Source organism: Mustelus asterias, chromosome 17, assembly GCF_964213995.1.
Source record: "Mustelus asterias chromosome 17, sMusAst1.hap1.1, whole genome shotgun sequence".
NCBI lineage: Eukaryota > Metazoa > Chordata > Chondrichthyes > Carcharhiniformes > Triakidae > Mustelus > Mustelus asterias.
The window spans coordinates 61,923,549-61,940,168 of NC_135817.1; the positions used below are offsets into that span (position 1 = coordinate 61,923,549).

At 43.8% G+C, this 16,620-nt stretch overlaps 1 protein-coding gene across 1 annotated transcript in view; it reads right to left on the bottom strand.

Annotated features, from left to right (window-relative positions):
• LOC144506178 (interleukin-10 receptor subunit beta-like) overlaps positions 1-15,841 on the bottom strand; it is a 28,968-nt gene extending 13,127 nt beyond the window's left edge. The window contains exons 1-2 of the mRNA XM_078232026.1: positions 15,735-15,841; positions 6,192-6,315 (exon numbers count right to left, since the gene is read on the bottom strand). Coding sequence (XP_078088152.1) covers positions 6,192-6,315; positions 15,735-15,792 — 182 coding nt within the window. The 5' untranslated portion in view covers positions 15,793-15,841. The remainder of the gene's footprint in view (positions 1-6,191; positions 6,316-15,734) is intronic.
• Positions 15,842-16,620: the final 779 nt, after the last annotated feature.

A 16,620-nucleotide genomic window follows, 5' to 3' on the forward strand; every position in this document is an offset into this window, starting at 1 on the left:
ATCCGGGGCTTGTCTCCAGTCTTGACCACCACGACTTGTGCTCTCCATGGGCTAGTGCTAGGTTGAATGACCCCTTCCCTGAGGAGCCGCTGAACCTCAGATCTAATAAAGATCCGATCCTCAGCGCTGTAACGCCTGCTTTTAGTCGCGATGGGCTTGCAGCCTGGCATGAGATTTTCGAATAGGGAAGGCGGGGTAATTTTGAGTGTTGAGAGGCTGCATGTGGAGCGCGCTGGACAATTTGGAGGCTGCTGTTTTCCCACTGAAAGTGGAGGGTGTGGCCCATCGTACTGCAGGGTCACACTCCTCAGGTGGACCATAAAGTCTAGCCCCAGGAGTATCGGAGCGCAAAGGTGCGGTAGCACGAGGTGCCTGAAGTTCTCGTAGACTGTGCCCCGCACCGTTAGAGTTACCACACAGCTCCCGAGAACGTGGACAGATCAGGACCTCGACGCCATGGAGATTGTCTGCCTGACAGCTTGCACACGGAGAGCGCAACGTTTTACTGTATCCGGATGGATGAAGCTCTCCATGCTCCCGCTGTCAAACAATGCTCCAGGCGCCCGTTTACCTCTATGTCCATGATGGACTTGTCGAGTCTGTGAGGCTTGGCCTGGTCCAGGATGATTGACGCCACTGTTGGATCCCGAGCGTAACTGCAGGCATTTGAGATAGCCAATGACGACGACCCCTGCTGGTCTCCTGCGGCCGATGTCAACCAAAATGGCTGCGCTCATGAATCACACGCGGTCGAGGATGTTGAAAATGACGGCACCCGCAGGTCGCACGTGGCCGGCATCGTCACCATAGGAAATGGCGGCGCCCGTGGATCGCACGTGGCTGAAGACATCGACGAGGCCGGAGACGAGGAGATGGATCCTGGAGAGTCGCACGCAGCACTGCTGGGCCTGGAAGGGGTCTTCGCTCGGCACACCTTAGCATAGTGCCCTTTCTTTCCACAGGCGGAGCAAAACACCGTCCTGGCCGGACATCTCTGGCGTGGATGCTTCGCCAAACCGCAGAAGTAGCACCGTGGGCCTCCAGGAGCTGCCGCAGCCGTCAGGTCCGAAGTTGGGAGCATCATCGCGCAGTTCCGAGGAGCCGCCGAGTACCACTGAGGCGGCGGCTGTGCTTGCCATGCTGTTCCCACGTGGTCGGTGGGGTAGGCTTCGAGATTTCTGGAGGCCGTCTCCAGTGCGTCGGCCAATTCTACCGTCTTAGCCAGGTCCAGGTTACCCTGCTCTAGCAGCCGCAGGCGGATATAGGACAAGCCGATTCCAGTCATGAACGCATCCCGAATGAGGTCGTTGGTGTATTGAGTAGCCGACACCGCCTTACAGTTGCAAGCTCTGGCTAGCTGTTGAAGTTCGCGCAGGTACTGTCCCGTAGTTTCGCCGGGCTGCCGCCGTCGAGTGGCTAATAGGTGACGAGCATTAATTTCGTTCGGCTGTTTGTTATACAGCCCCTTGAGCAAGTCAATAGCGTCTTTATAATTTTGGGAATCGCGGATTATTGCATACAGAGTGTCGCTCACCCTGGCCTGGAGGACCCGCAATCTGTCGGCGTCGGACTGGACTGCTGCCGAGGCCTCAACGTAATCCTCGAAGCACTTTAACCAATGGTCGAAATTGTTCGATGCCCCAGCGGCACGCGGATCCAAGGTTAGCCGATCGGGCTTTAGCATCTGCTCCATTTTCTTCGAACAAATTTTTCAGCAATTGTAGTGAATAAAATTGATGCGCGACTGATTCACACGGGAGGCTAGAACGTACCCGGGAATAAAGGCTTTTATTCACTACAAATAGGAGCACACTACTCAACAATATTATCCCAGACTAAAGACTACTAGGAAGTAGCAGTGACCTTTATACTCCTGTAAGAAGGCGGAGTCCTGGGCGGAGCCGAACGGAGTGTACCACATAAACAGTAATAACAGGTGGAACACCCAACAACCCTAACCCCAACAGCAACGAGAGTAACATATATACAAGTACCCATAGTGGTAACCATCTATGGTTCACCACAATATCTCTTTGTAAACTGTTTGTATCCCTCTTGCATGTCTTGCATCTCTTGCATGTCCCACATGTCTTTCCACATATTTTTGTGCCATCTGCAAATTTAGCTACAGTACATTTGTGCCTTCCTCCAAGTCATTAATATATATTGTAAACAGCTGCAGTCCCAGCACTGATCCCTGTGGAATCCCACTGGTTACAACCTGAAGAAGACCCCCTTATCCCCACTCACTGTTTCCTGCTCATTAGCCAATTTTATATCCATACCAATAAACTGCCTCCAATATCATGGGCTCTTATCTTACGACTTATCCTTTTGAGAGGCACCTTGGCGAATGCCTTCTGGAAGTACCAATGCAACACAGTTACTGGTTCACCTCTATCCACTCTGGTTGAGACTTGCTCGAAAAACTCCAATAAATTAGTCAGACACAATTTCCCTTTCATGAAGTCATGCTGACTCTGCTAGATTATATTATGATTTTCCAAATGTGCTGCCATTATTTCCTTAATAATTGATTCCAACATTAATCCAACAATAGAGGTTAGGCTAATCAACCTATAGATACCTGCTTTTTGCCTCCCTCCCTTTTTAAATAGGGGTGTCACATTAACAGTTTTCCAATTCTACTGTACTTCTCCAGAATCCAAAGATTTTTAGAAAATCATAACCAATACATCCACTATCTCAGGATAAAAACAGAATACTGCGGATGATGGAATCTGAAACAAAAACAGAAAATGCTGGAAAAACTCAGCGGGTCTGACAGCATCTGTGGGGAGAGAATAGAGAGAGTAGCCATCTTTCTAGCTACTTATTTTATGATCCCAGGATGCAAGCCACCAAGGGATTTATTTGCCTTTAGCCCCATCAGTTTGTCTAATACTACTTCTCTAGTGATGGTGATGATATTTAATTCCTCCCCCATATTCTTTAGTATTAATGGGTTGTCTTCCACTGTAAAGACTAATGCAAAATATCTGTTCAACTCCTCTGCCATTTCCTTATTCCCCATGACTATCTCCCCAGATTCATTTTCTAAGGTGCCTATGTTCACTTCCTTTTTATATATTTAAAGAAACTCTTATTATCAGTTTTTATATGCCTCCCTAAATGCTCTCTGAAATGACCTAGCAAGTCACTCAGTTCAGAGACAATTAGGGATGGGCAATAAATGCTGGCCTAACTAGTGACGCCCACACCCCATGACTGAATAAAAAAAATCATTGTATGCGTGTGCTAGTATTGGCTCAGTTGGACACACTCCTGAGTTAGGAATGGTTGTGGGGCCACATTCAATTCCACATGTAAATACAAAAATCAAGGCCCTGTTACACTGTCGGAGGTGCAAAAGGTAGTAGGAGTTTGAAACTGTAAATAGCAATTGATGCTAGATTAATTTTAAAACTGTGATAGATTTTTGTTAGTTAAAGATATTAAGGGAAATGGGGCAAAAGCATTTTGGTATGGAGGTATAGGTTAGGTGACAGATCAGCCATGATTGCATTAAATGGTAAAATGGGCTTGAAGTTTCTTCCTACTACTTTGAAAAAGAGCAGTGGAATTATCCCATGATGTACCATTAAATATTTATCCCTCAACAGATATCAGAAATCCAGATGATCTGATCAGTATTACATTGCTGTTTCTGAAAGCTTGCTATCTGCAAATCAGTTGCCGTTTCCAACATTACAATAGTGACTACACTTCAAAAGTGCATTGGATGTAAAATGCTATGGCACCTCCAATGGTCATGGTAGGTGCTAAATAAATGAAAGTGTTCATTAAAGTTCTGGATGGAGATTGTAGCCATGTTACATATTGAAGGTAAAAGAGTGGTATACGTTTTCAGAATTTTTATTTTCCTACCTCAGAAAATTAAACATCTGGACAACTGTCCGCCCCTGATGTAAAATCTAATTCAGTAACAACCTGTTTACCTTGTTGCAGTGAATGAGCAGAGTGATGTTAAAGCGATTTGCGATTTTCCCTTTAGATCAATATCATAAGTGATATGCTTTCTGCATATCGGAAAAGCATGTGGCATTTATTCTTTTCACATGTTATTTTTCATGTTATAATTTAACCTTCTCAGCATTGAGCTTCCTTGGCATGTTGGCCACTTCACAGAAGAGGAAATGGAGCATTCAGAAAGAATGCAAGTGCTTGAATATTTAATGTATAAGTTCATTTACTTGTGTCCTCCCTTTCTATAGAACCTCCTCCAGATCTACAACGTTCCAAGATCTCTGCACCCCTCCAGTTCTGGCCTGTTGTGCTGCTCTGATATTCATTGTGCCCCGTAGGCAGCCATGTCTTCAGCAGCCAAGTGTGATATATGTATATATGTTGTATGTTGGGGTTTGGGGTGCGGACTGCCCCTTTAAAAGTGTGGGTCAGGTGACAATTAGCTCCTCCCAGTGTGGGACCCGGTTGGGCAGTCTTTGACCTGACTGTGAATCAGTGCACACCTTAACTAAAGAGCTCCCAGTGTTCAAGTTATCAAGTCTACCTTGTAATTCTTTATGCACTCTTAGTCCACAGGGGCATACATAATACCAAGGACCCAAGCTCTGGAATTCCTTCCCTAGCCTTTCCATCTCTCTACCCTTCTCTCCCGCTTTTAGATACTTCTAAAACCAATTTTTCTGAACAACCTGTCCTCATATCTTCTTGGTGGCGAATTTCATTTGATAATGTTCCTCTGAGGTGCCTTTGAACATATTACAATGTTAAAACTACTATATAGAAACATAGAAATATATAAACTAGAAGCATTTGGCCCTTCATGCCTGCTTCTCTGTTCATTTTGATCATGGCTGATCATCAAATTCAAAAATCCTGATCCCCCCTTTCCCCATATCTCTTGAATCCTTTAGCCCCAAGCATTATATCAAATTTCTTCTTGAAATCAGACAACCAATGTTTTGGCCTCAACTACTTTCTGTGCTAGTGAATTCCACACATTCATCACTCTGAGGAAATTGCTCCTCACCTCAATCCTAAAAGGTTTACCCCTTATCCTCAAAATATGACCCCTATTTCTGGACTCCCCCACCATTGGGAACATTCTTTCTGAATCTACCCTGTCTAACCCTGTTAGAATTTTATACGCTTCTATGAGATCTCCTCTCACTCTTCTGAACTCCAGTGAATATAATCCTAACCGACTTAGTCTCTCCTCATATGACCTGCTATCCCAGAAATCAACCTGGTAAACCTTTGTTGTGCTCCCTCTATAGCTAGGACATGCTTCCTCAGATAAACTGCACACAATACCCCACGTGTGACCTCACCAACGGCCTATACAATTGCAGCAGAACATTCCTAGCCCTCTCCTCAAATCCTCTCGCTATGAAGGCCAACATACCAAATGCCTTCTTTACTGCCTGCTGTACCTGTGCACTTACTTTCAGTGAGTGATGCACGAGGTCTCCAAGGTCTTGTTGAGTATCCACCTCTCTCAATTTGCATCCATTCAAGTAATAATCTGTCTTCCCATTATTGCTACCAAAGTAGATAACCTCACATTTATCCACGTTATATTGCATCTGCCATGCATATGCCCACACACTCAGCCTGTCCAAATCACGCTGAAGCTTCTCTGCATCCTCCTCACAGCTCACCTTCCTTATAAATGCAAGTTGTTGCTGATTTTGAAGTGTTGCAACGTAAGGAAACATGGCAACTAATTTGCACACAGCAAAGTCTCACAAACAGCAGTGCGATAATGAACGGATAATTTCTTTTAGCGATGTTGGTTGACGGGTAAATATTGCCCAGGACATTTGGAAGAACACCACTGACCTTCAAATAGTGCAATAGAATCTTGTACATTCACTCGAGAGGGCAGGCGGAGCCTCCGTTCAACATCTCAACAAAAAAACGGCACCTCCGACAGCGCAGTATCTACTCAGTACTGCACTGAAGCGCAGCCTAGATAATGTGATCAAGCCGCTGAACCCAGAACCTTCAAAATCAGAGGTGAAAGTGCTGTCACTGAACCAAGGCTGACACTTGAAGAGGCAACAAGAGAGTAACACCAGCTGGCATGCTTTCATTCAATACTGACAGCTTCATTCCTGTTTTAATGGCTTATTATTTTGGATTCAGAGCGAGTTACCAATTAATATTATAATTATAACATACAGTTCCTGTGTTATATCACTCACCTTTGATACTCTACTGAATAGCTGACATTGCCTTTGTGGTATGTGACTGGGTTCCACTGAAGTAGATTTTTAAAGTTGATGGAATGCATTCTCACATTCTGTGGGGCAGGTAGGTTTCCAAAACCTGCATTGATTACAAAACAAAGATTTTAAATGAATGTTTCATAAATAGAATCTAGTTTTGGATTTCACATCCATCAGACTTTGGTCAGCTGGCAAAAAGTCAAACACAATGGCTGGAATTCTCCAGCCATTCACGCCCCACTGCCGCTGCCTGTGAGAACGGAGAATTTGGCGCTCAGCCAAATCTCTGGTCACTGCAGCAGGACGGAAGAATCCCAGCTACGGGCAAGGTCAGAGAATTCGGCCCAATCTTTTTTTTAAACCACATAAAAAGGGATTTTCCTCCATGCCTTACACAACTGAGATGGAAACTGAGGTGGCTAACACCCCAATTTTTGAATTGATTTGATTTATTATTGTCAAATGTATTAGCATACAGTAAAAAGTATTGTTTCTTGCGCGCTATCCAGACAAAGCATATCATTCATAGAGAAGGAAACGAGAGACAGCAGAATGTAGTGTTACAGTCTGAAAGTTAGACTGTGGAAATAGCAGTCCTGAGGTACAAAAGGGCTTTGTATGTTTTTATTTCCTTCCTATGAGGAGTTTCTTTGCTTCCACTGATTAGCTTTCTTAAATTTTAAAAGTTTATTTATTAGTGTCACAAGTAGGCTTACATTAACACTGAATGAAGTTACTGTGAGAATCCCCTAGTCGCCACACTCTGGATGCTCCGGTGTCCTCCTACAGTCCAAAAGGTACTGGTTAGGTGCATTGGCCAGGCTAATTTCTCCCTCAGTGTACTTGAACATGCGCTGGAGTGGCATAGGTGGCACAGTGATTCGCACTGCTGCCTCACAGTGCCAAGGATCCGGGTTCAATTCCTAGCTTGGGTCACTGTCTGTGCAGAGTTTGCACATTCTCCCCGTGTCTGCGTGGGTTTCCTCCGGGTGCTCCAGTTTCCTCCCACAGTCCAAAAAATTAGGTCATTGGCCATTCTAAATTCCCCCTCAGTGTACCTGAACAGGCGCGAGTATGGCGACTAAGGGATTTTCAAGGTAACTTTATTGCAGTGTTAATGTAAGCCTACTTGTGACACTAATAAATAAATAAACTTTGAACATTTAAATTAATGGATGGAAAATCAGGAAGGTGTCATTATGAACATCCACCCCAGCTATAAATTTCCTCTCTAATTTGTGGTATTCTGTAACTTGACATAAAAGGGCCTGTTTCTGTGCTGCATTGCTCTATGACTGTATATGTAGAGATTCATTGAAGCAATTTAGGAGGCTGAAGACAGAAAGGTCAGAGTGGGTGTAGGCTGGAGAATTAAAATGATAGGTGACCAGAAACTTAGAATTACGCTTTTGGACTGAACAGGGTGCTCCCCAAAACAATTGCCCCAATCTGTGTTTGTTTTCCCTAAGATAAAGGAGACTGTATTGTCAGTATGGGATACTAATTTGAATGCCACTAATTTCCATAAATTTTGTTTTTGGTTTATGTGATGGGATGTATTACAACACACTTTGTTTAAATGGGCAGTGGTTGTAGCTGCGCACTGAAGCAAATTTTATAATGAGCCCAATGCATTGTTATCCAAATTGAGTTAACTTTAAAAATTTTAATGATGGCAAAAAGCCCACTATCCTTCCAGCTTTTCACTAAAAACAATAAACTGGCTATGGGACATACCTCATTAAATAATGGCGAATCTTCTGGCCAAAGAGGTGGACATGGAGGAAGTTGCTTAGCACTGTGCTGAGCTCAAGGATCAGTCAGTGGGCATGTAAGAGGATGATGCTGTGGACGGATAGTTCAGGGTCAGAGAGGGGAATGCCTGAAGCGGTAGTGAGACTGATATGTCTTCTTTTCTTTTTGACCAAGGATTTTCCTCCACCATTGTTGACAGTGCTCCTGTCTATTTCATTTCCATCATTTCTGCACTCGCCTCTTCCCCTCCCTCCCACAATCACAGTTGGGTCCCCTTTGTCCTCACCTTCCACTCCAACATCCTCTGTACTTCATGGATCATCCTCCACAGTTCCCCACCCCCCCCCCCCACCCCCCGCCCCACCCCTACCCCAACTCCTCCAGCATGATGTCACCAGCAATCACATCTTACTTTTTCACCCCCTTCAGCATTCCAAAGAAGTCACAATATCCTGGTCACCCACTTCCCCACTTTACATGGCACTTTCCTTTGGAAGCTCAGAAGATGCAACACTTGCCTACTCACCGCCTCACTTCCTGCAATCCAGGGCCCAAAATGCACTTTCAGGTTAAACAGTGATTTATTTGTACTTCTTTCAAATTAGTATCCTATACTCACAATACAGTCTCCTTTACCTTAGGGAAACCAAACTCAAATTGGGGCAATTGTTTTGGGGAGCAATTGTTTTCAGTCCAAAAGCGTAATTCTAAGTTTCTGGTCTCCTACCATTTTAATTCTCCAGCCTACTCCCACTCTGACCCTCTCTCTGTCTTCAGCCCCTTAAATTGCTTCAATTAATTTCTATATATACAGTCTTAGAGCAATACAGCATAGAAACAGGCCCTTCAGCCCGACCAGTCCATGCCAACCGTGGTGCTCTTCCAGCTGGGCCTGCATTTGGCCCATATCCCTCTAATCCTTTCCCATCTATGTACTTATCCAAATGCTTTTTAAATGTTGCTATTGTACCTGCTTCAGATTACTAATTTTAACATGAATATATTGGTCTGGCATTCTGTATTTCCTGATGAACGTATCATAGGTGTTGAAGCGCGATTCGTCACATAGCTTCTCATCCATATAAGAATACAGGTTTTGGATGATAGGAGATTCAGTTTTATCAAAATTGTCTTTTCACTCTGAAGATGAATTAAAATAATTGGGAGAAAAGCCAAATGTAACAGTGAGAAAGTGAAAGGGTTAAAGCTCAAAATCACTAAACAGTTAATTGGACTACAATTGGGGGAGAGGTAATTATGATGCGATTAGGCAAGAATTAGGGGGCATAAGATGGGAACAGAAACTGTCAGGGAAAGGCACTGATGAAAAGTGGAACTTTTTCAAGGAACAAATACTGGGTGTCCTTGATAGGTATGTCCCTGTCAGGCAGGGAGGAAATGGCCGAGTGAGGGAACCGTGGTTCACAAAAGAGGTGGAATGTCTTGTGAAAAGGAAGAGGGAAGCTTATGTCGGGATGAGGAAACAAGGTTCAGATGGCTCGATTGAGGGTTACAAGTTAGCAAGGAATGAGCTGAAAAAGGGGCTGAGGAGAGCTAGGAGGGGACATGAGAAGTCCTTGGCGGGTCGGATCAAGGAAAACCCCAAGGCTTTTTACTCTTATGTGAGGAATAAAAGAATGACCAGGGTGAGGTTAGGGCCGGTCAAGGACAGTGGTGGGAACTTGTGTATGGAATCAGTAGAGATAGGCGAGGTGATGAATGAATACTTTTCTTCAGTGTTCACCAAGGAGAGGGGCCATGTTTTTGAGGAAGAGAAGGTGTTACAGGCTAATAGGCTGGAGGAAATAGATGTTCGGAGGGAGGATGTCTTGGCAGTTTTGAATAAACTGAAGGTCGATAAGTCCCCTGGGCCTGATGAAATGTATCCTAGGATTCTTTGGGAGGCGAGGGATGAGATTGCAGAGCCTTTGGCTTTGATCTTTGGGTCCTCGCTGTCCACGGGGATGGTGCCGGAGGACTGGAGAGTGGCAAATGTTGTTCCTCTGTTTAAGAAAGGGAATAGAAATGACCCTGGTAATTATAGACCGGTTAGTCTGACTTCGGTGGTTGGTAAATTGATGGAAAAGGTCCTTAGGGATGGGATTTACGACCATTTAGAAAGATGCGGATTAATCCGGGATAGTCAGCACGGATTTGTGAAGGGCAAATCGTGCCTCACAAATTTGATAGAATTTTTTGAGGAGGTAACTAGGTGTGTTGATGAAGGTAGGGCGGTTGATGTCATATACATGGATTTTAGTAAGGCGTTTGATAAGGTCCCCCATGGTCGGCTTATGATGAAAGTAAGGAGGTGTGGGATAGAGGGAAAGTTGGCCGATTGGATAGGTAACTGGCTATCTGATCGAAGACAGAGGGTGGTGGTGGATGGAAAATTTTCGGACTGGAGGCAGGTTGCTAGCGGAGTGCCGCAGGGATCGGTGCTTGGTCCTCTGCTCTTTGTGATTTTTATTAATGACTTAGAGGAGGGGGCTGAAGGGTGGATCAGTAAATTTGCTGATGACACCAAGATTGGTGGAGTAGTGGATGAGGTGGAGGGGTGTTGTAGGCTGCAAAGAGACATAGATAGGATGCAAAGCTGGGCTGAAAAATGGCAAATGGAGTTTAACCCTGATAAATGTGAGGTGATTCATTTTGGTAGGACTAATTTAAATGCGGATTACAGGGTCAAAGGTAGGGTTCTGAAGACTGTGGAGGAACAGAGAGATCTTGGGGTCCATATCCACAGATCTCTAAAGGTTGCCACTCAAGTGGATAGAGCTGTGAAGAAGGCATATAGTGTGTTAGCTTTTATTAACAGGGGGTTGGAGTTTAAGAGCCGTGGGGTTATGCTGCAACTGTACAGGACCTTGGTGAGACCGCATTTGGAATATTGCGTGCAGTTCTGGTCACCTCACTATAAGAAGGATGTGGAAGCGCTGGAAAGAGTGCAGAGGAGATTTACCAGGATGCTGCCTGGTTTGGAGTGTCGGTCTTATGAGGAAAGGTTGAGGGAGCTGGGGCTGTTCTCTCTGGAGCGGAGGAGATTGAGGGGAGACTTAATAGAGGTTTATAAAATGATGAAGGGGATAGATCGAGTGAACGTTCAAAGACTATTTCCTCGGGTGGATGGAGCTATTACAAGGGGGCATAACTATAGGGTTCATGGTGGGAGATATAGGAAGGATATCAGAGGTAGGTTCTTCACGCAGAGAGTGGTTGGGGTGTGGAATGGACTGCCTGCAGTGATAGTGGAGTCAGACACTTTAGGAACATTTAAGCGGTTATTGGATAGGCACATGGAGCACACCAGGATGGTAGGGAGTGGGATAGCTTGATCTTGGTTTCAGATGAAGGTCGGCACAACATCGTGGGCCGAAGGGCCTGTTCTGTGCTGTAATGTTCTATGTTCTATGTTCTAGAATATCATGTTTATGGCTCAAAAGGGAAGTGAAAATAGGAAGGAGGGGAGAATCACATTTATAAAGAGGAAGTAATGCATATCTAATAAGCATACTATAATGAAAACACAATTAACTAATACAAAACAAAGATAATTTGCAACAATATAATACAATAAAGTTATTGAATATTTCAAAGGAGAGCTGGATAGACTGGGACTTTTATCTCTGGAGCGTAGGAGGCTGAGGGGTGACCTTATAAAGGTCTATAAAATAATGAGGGGCATAGACAAGGTAGATAGTCAATATCTTTTCCCAAAGGTAGGGGAGTCTAAAACTAGAGGGCATAGATTTAAGATGAGAGGGGAGAGATACAAAAGTGTCCAGAGGGGCAATTTTTTCACACAGAGGGTGGTGAGTGTCTGGAACAAGCTGCCAGAGGTAGTAATAGAGGCGGGTACAATTTTATCTTTTAAAAAGCATTTAGATAGTTACATGGGTACAATAGGTATAGATGGGCCAAAGGTGGGCAATTGGGATTAGCTTAGGGGTTTTTTAAAAAAAAGGGCCGCATGGACAAGTTGGGCCAAAGGGCCTGTTTCCATGCTGTAAACCTCTATGACTCTAAGTCAAATTTCATACAGTATTTGGATACTCCAGATATTTCCCCCTCATTCATAAACCATAGGTAATTTTGGAACTCATCAATAAGTTAGAATTGTTTATTACAAGTGATATATCTATCAGCTGGATAATACTATCCAGTAAGTTTTCTATGTAGTTTTATTCCATAAGTATACACAAAGCAATAACTATTGCCTGGAGTCTTAAATAGGTATAACAATCATAGAATCTAAAAGACATGCCTGATCCTGATGATTTTGGATTAAATCAATTCATTCTTGTGATGAATGCACTTTCTTATTTTATCTCTCAGACTGCATTTGGGTCTAAGTAATCCATAGAAAGCATTCTCTCTGATTGTATCATCACTTGGTATGGCTCCTGCTCTGTCCAAGACCACAAGAAACTACAAATGGTTGTGAACGCAGCCTGGTCCATCATGCAAACCAGCCTCCCATCCATTGACACCTCTTACTGCCTCAGAAAAGCAGCCAGCATAATCAAAGACCCCACGCACCCTGGACATACCCTCTTCCACCTTCGTCTGTCGGGAAAAAGATACAGAAGTCTGAGGTCACATACCAACCGACTCAACAGGCTTCTTTCCTGCTGCCATCAGACTTTTGAATGGACCTACTTCATATTAAATTGATCTTTCTCTACACTCTAGCTATGACTGTAACACTACATTCTACACTCTCTCCTTTCCTTCTCTATAAATGGTATGCTTTGTCTGTATAGTGCGCAAGAAACAATACTTTTCACTGTATGCTAATACACGTGACAATAATAAATCAAATCAAAAACGAGATGGTTATTGCTAATTTTGGTGTGGCAGTGACTGGAGAAGAGGCAGTTTAAGCACAAGTTTATGAAAGATACATAAATTATGTGAGTGAAACAGACAAAGGATGATAAATTTGTGGAATAATATTCCAGTTGGGATAGTTAACACACAAACCTTCAAAATCCAGCAGGTTGCTGGATTGGAAAAATGAAGGTAGCAATGGAATAGATTTAAATGGACCAGATCAATATTTATAAGCTTACACTTTTCTTGTGGCTTTAAATACAGAGGGATAATCAGTACGTAAATTCTGAATATTGCAGACTTAGAGTAAAATGGTTCTTCCCTTTGGTTAAACAAACAAAGTAGGACAAAGATAAAGCAAAATATTACAGACGCTGGAAATCTGAAATAAAAGCACAAAGTGCTGGGTGCACTCAGCAGGTCTGGCTACATCTGTGGAGAGAGAAACTGAGTTAATGGCACAACATTTCCCGTTCTGCCCACCATGGGAATCATAGCAGGTGAGGGGTGGACCACGGAGATGTCCTATGACCTTGGGTGTGATTTTTCGGTTTCGGGCCAAGCACAGCTGGAAAATCCTGCCCAATATGTCAGTTGTCCTGTTTGTGACACTGGTGTGCTGGAGGAGCTGGGCAGCAGTAGAGAGGGGTCAGGCTCGGGAATGGGGAAGAGAAACAAGGGAAGTTTAGTGGGGGAAGAGTGGGGTGGGAGGGGGGGGGGTGAAGAGCTGAGGGAACCAGATTTTACTTGTGATACTTTTTCATTTATGGCAGTGAATCGTGAAGAACTGTGACATTATTATTGATATTTTCACCAATCCTTTTCATCTACCTATTGCCATTAAATTATGCCTGTGATTCTGACTCCGAACTCTTTGAATGTAAATATCTGTGCAAGTTGTGGGCAAATAGACAAACTTCTCAAATTAATGGTCCCTGCCACTTTAAGCATGGTGGGAGTCACATTGCAACTTCATTGCTAATCACATTGCTGAGATTACTGGAAGTTGCAGTGCCATTACAGCTCACAATAAAGATTAACATCTCAGCATTTTCCATTGTTTTGTTTTTATTTATTCATTCATGGGTGTGGCTGGCTAGGCCAATATTTGTGGCCCATCCCTAATTGCTCTTGAGAAGGTGATGGTGAGCCACCTTCTTGAACCACTGCAGTCCAGAGTGTTGTTAGGGAGGGAGTTCTAGGATTTTGATCCAGCAACAGTGGAGGAACAGTGATATATTTCCATGCAGGATGATGTGTGGCTTGGAGGGGAACTTGCAGGTGGCGGTGTTACCATGCATCTGCTGCCCTGGTCCTTCTATGTGGTAGAGACCACGGGTTTGAATGGAGCTAAGGAGGCTTGGTGAGTTGCTGCAGTGCATCTACATAGATGGTAGAGACACATTGGTGGTGGAGAGAGTGAATGTTTAGGTTGGTGGATGGGGTCCCGTTTAAGCAGATTGCATATGTTGGATGGTGTCAAACGTTTTGAGTGTTGTTGGAGCTGCAATCATCCCTAACTAAGCATCAGTGAGCTAGCAAGTGCCTTTTGATAACATTGTTGATGACCCCTTCCAACAGTGCTACTGATCAAGAGAGTAAATGAACAGTAGTTGGCCATGTTGAATTTGTCTTGCTTTTTGTGAACAAGATCCACCTGGGCAATTTTCCACATTGCCAGGTAGATGCCAGTGTTGTAGCTGTACTGGAACAGCTTGGTTGGGGGTATGCTTAGTTCTGGAGCACAAGTCTTCTGTACTATTTCTGGAATATTGTCAGATCCCATAGCCTTTGAAGTACCAATACCTTCATCCATTTCTTGATATCACATGGAATGAATTGAATTGGCTGAAGACAGGTATCTGTGGTGTTGGGACCCTCAGGAGAAGGCCGAAATGGATCATCCACTCTGCACTTCTGGCTAAAGATGGCTAGCGGAGGAAGGGATATGTTGGTTAACGAGGTCACAGATCGTGGTTGAATACAATTCTGCTGCTGATGGCTCACGGCACCTCATAGATGCCCATGAACTGGATCTGTTCTGAATCTATCCCATTTAGCATAGTGATAGTGCAAGATGATGGAGGGTATGCTTAATGTGAATGTGGGACTTGGTCTGTTTGATGGTCAGTCCGATATGGACAGATATATTTGCGGCATGGCATATAGATTGATGAGGACAAGGTCTCCTACTGTTTGCTGTCTTGTGGTTCCCTCACCAGTTGCCCCAGGGCCAGTCTATTATTGAGAAAGGAAAATCTAGGCCATCGTTCAAAATAGGTGATGAACTGCTTTTCTCAGGCCCTTAAATAAACCCCCTCCTCAATCATATAGCTTGTAGGTTCAGTGTAAAGTCACACTACCCTTCCTCCTCTGACCAAGGGTCATCCAGACCCCAAACGTTGGCTCTATTCTCTCCCCACAGATGCTGTCAGACCTGCTGAGATTTTCCAGCATTTTCTGTTCTTGTTTCAGATTCCAGCATCCGCAGTATTTTGCTTTTTATCATATGTAACTTGTCCAACACTTGCTGTGTCCCGACCCACCGGCATCATCACAGGGCAACTTGTGTGTAGATTGTCTGTCCGACAAATGATACCTTCTTTCTTAAGATCTTCGAGTAAGCTTTCCGAATATTCTTAACAGGCCATTTGACAGGATTCGTTGCGGGTCGGATTGAAAGAGGAAGTGGAACCATTCCTACTTTTAAACGATTCGCAACGTCTAGTTTTGTGTCTTCAAAACAGAGTCACAGAAATACAACCAATTTAAAACAAGGACTGGGAAAAACTGAAACTCATTCCGCAACTTTGTTGATTTCCAAGGTTTCGACAGTCAGCACGGTTCTAACGGGATGTTGACACACCGCCAGACTGTTTCAAATTCTTCCCAGTCTAATCCCTTAAAATGTTAAGATTTCATATAACTAACCTGTAAATATCAAAGCTGCCGTGAACACGGAATGAAGCAAGGTTCTGTCCACAGCCATGTTTCTCTCTCTCTATCTGGTCGCTCTGACTCGGATTACTGTATTATATTTCCTCATTCTTCCAAACCAGGTGCTTAACTTGGAACAGGGGTTACAATGCTGGGCGGAGATTACCTGGAACAGGCTGCATGCAGTGGGCGGCACTTTCCCGCATTATGCAATAAGAATTCGCCCTTTGGCCAACACATTTGTTAACCAATTGCTGGAACAAGGAAAGCTTCCTGTATATTAACTAAATAAATATTTGTGGGAATACTCGGGCAGTCACTGTTGAATTGTATAGAGTAAGAAGTCTCACAACACCAGGTTAAAGTCCAACAGCCAATGTATAGAATTGTATAGAAACAGCACTGATATCATTGTTCATAGAATGATGCAGCAAAGTTGAAGACCATCCTCTTGTGCCAGTGGTATGACTGTTCCAAATTGTAGTTGTTGCACTTCAAACCCACAGTAAGGTGAAACAATTTGTGCTTTCTGAGCAGTATGTGTTTGATTGATTCCAGAACAGATCCCTGTCCCAAAGATCCATGGCAAATTAGTGAATCTCAAGCTGCTCCAATAAGGAGAATGAATCCACCCTTTTGATTTGATTTATTATTGTCACATGTATTGGTCTGCAGTAAAAAGTATAGTTTCTTGCGCACAATGCAGACAAAACATACCGTCCATAGAGTACATAGGGGAGAAGGAAAGGATAGGGTGCAGGATATAGTGTTCCACTTTAACCTGCTGCTTTTATTCAGCCACTCACCTGATGAAGGAGCAGCACTCCGAAAGCTCGTGATTCCAAATAAACCTGTTGGACCTTACCCTGGTGTTGTGAGA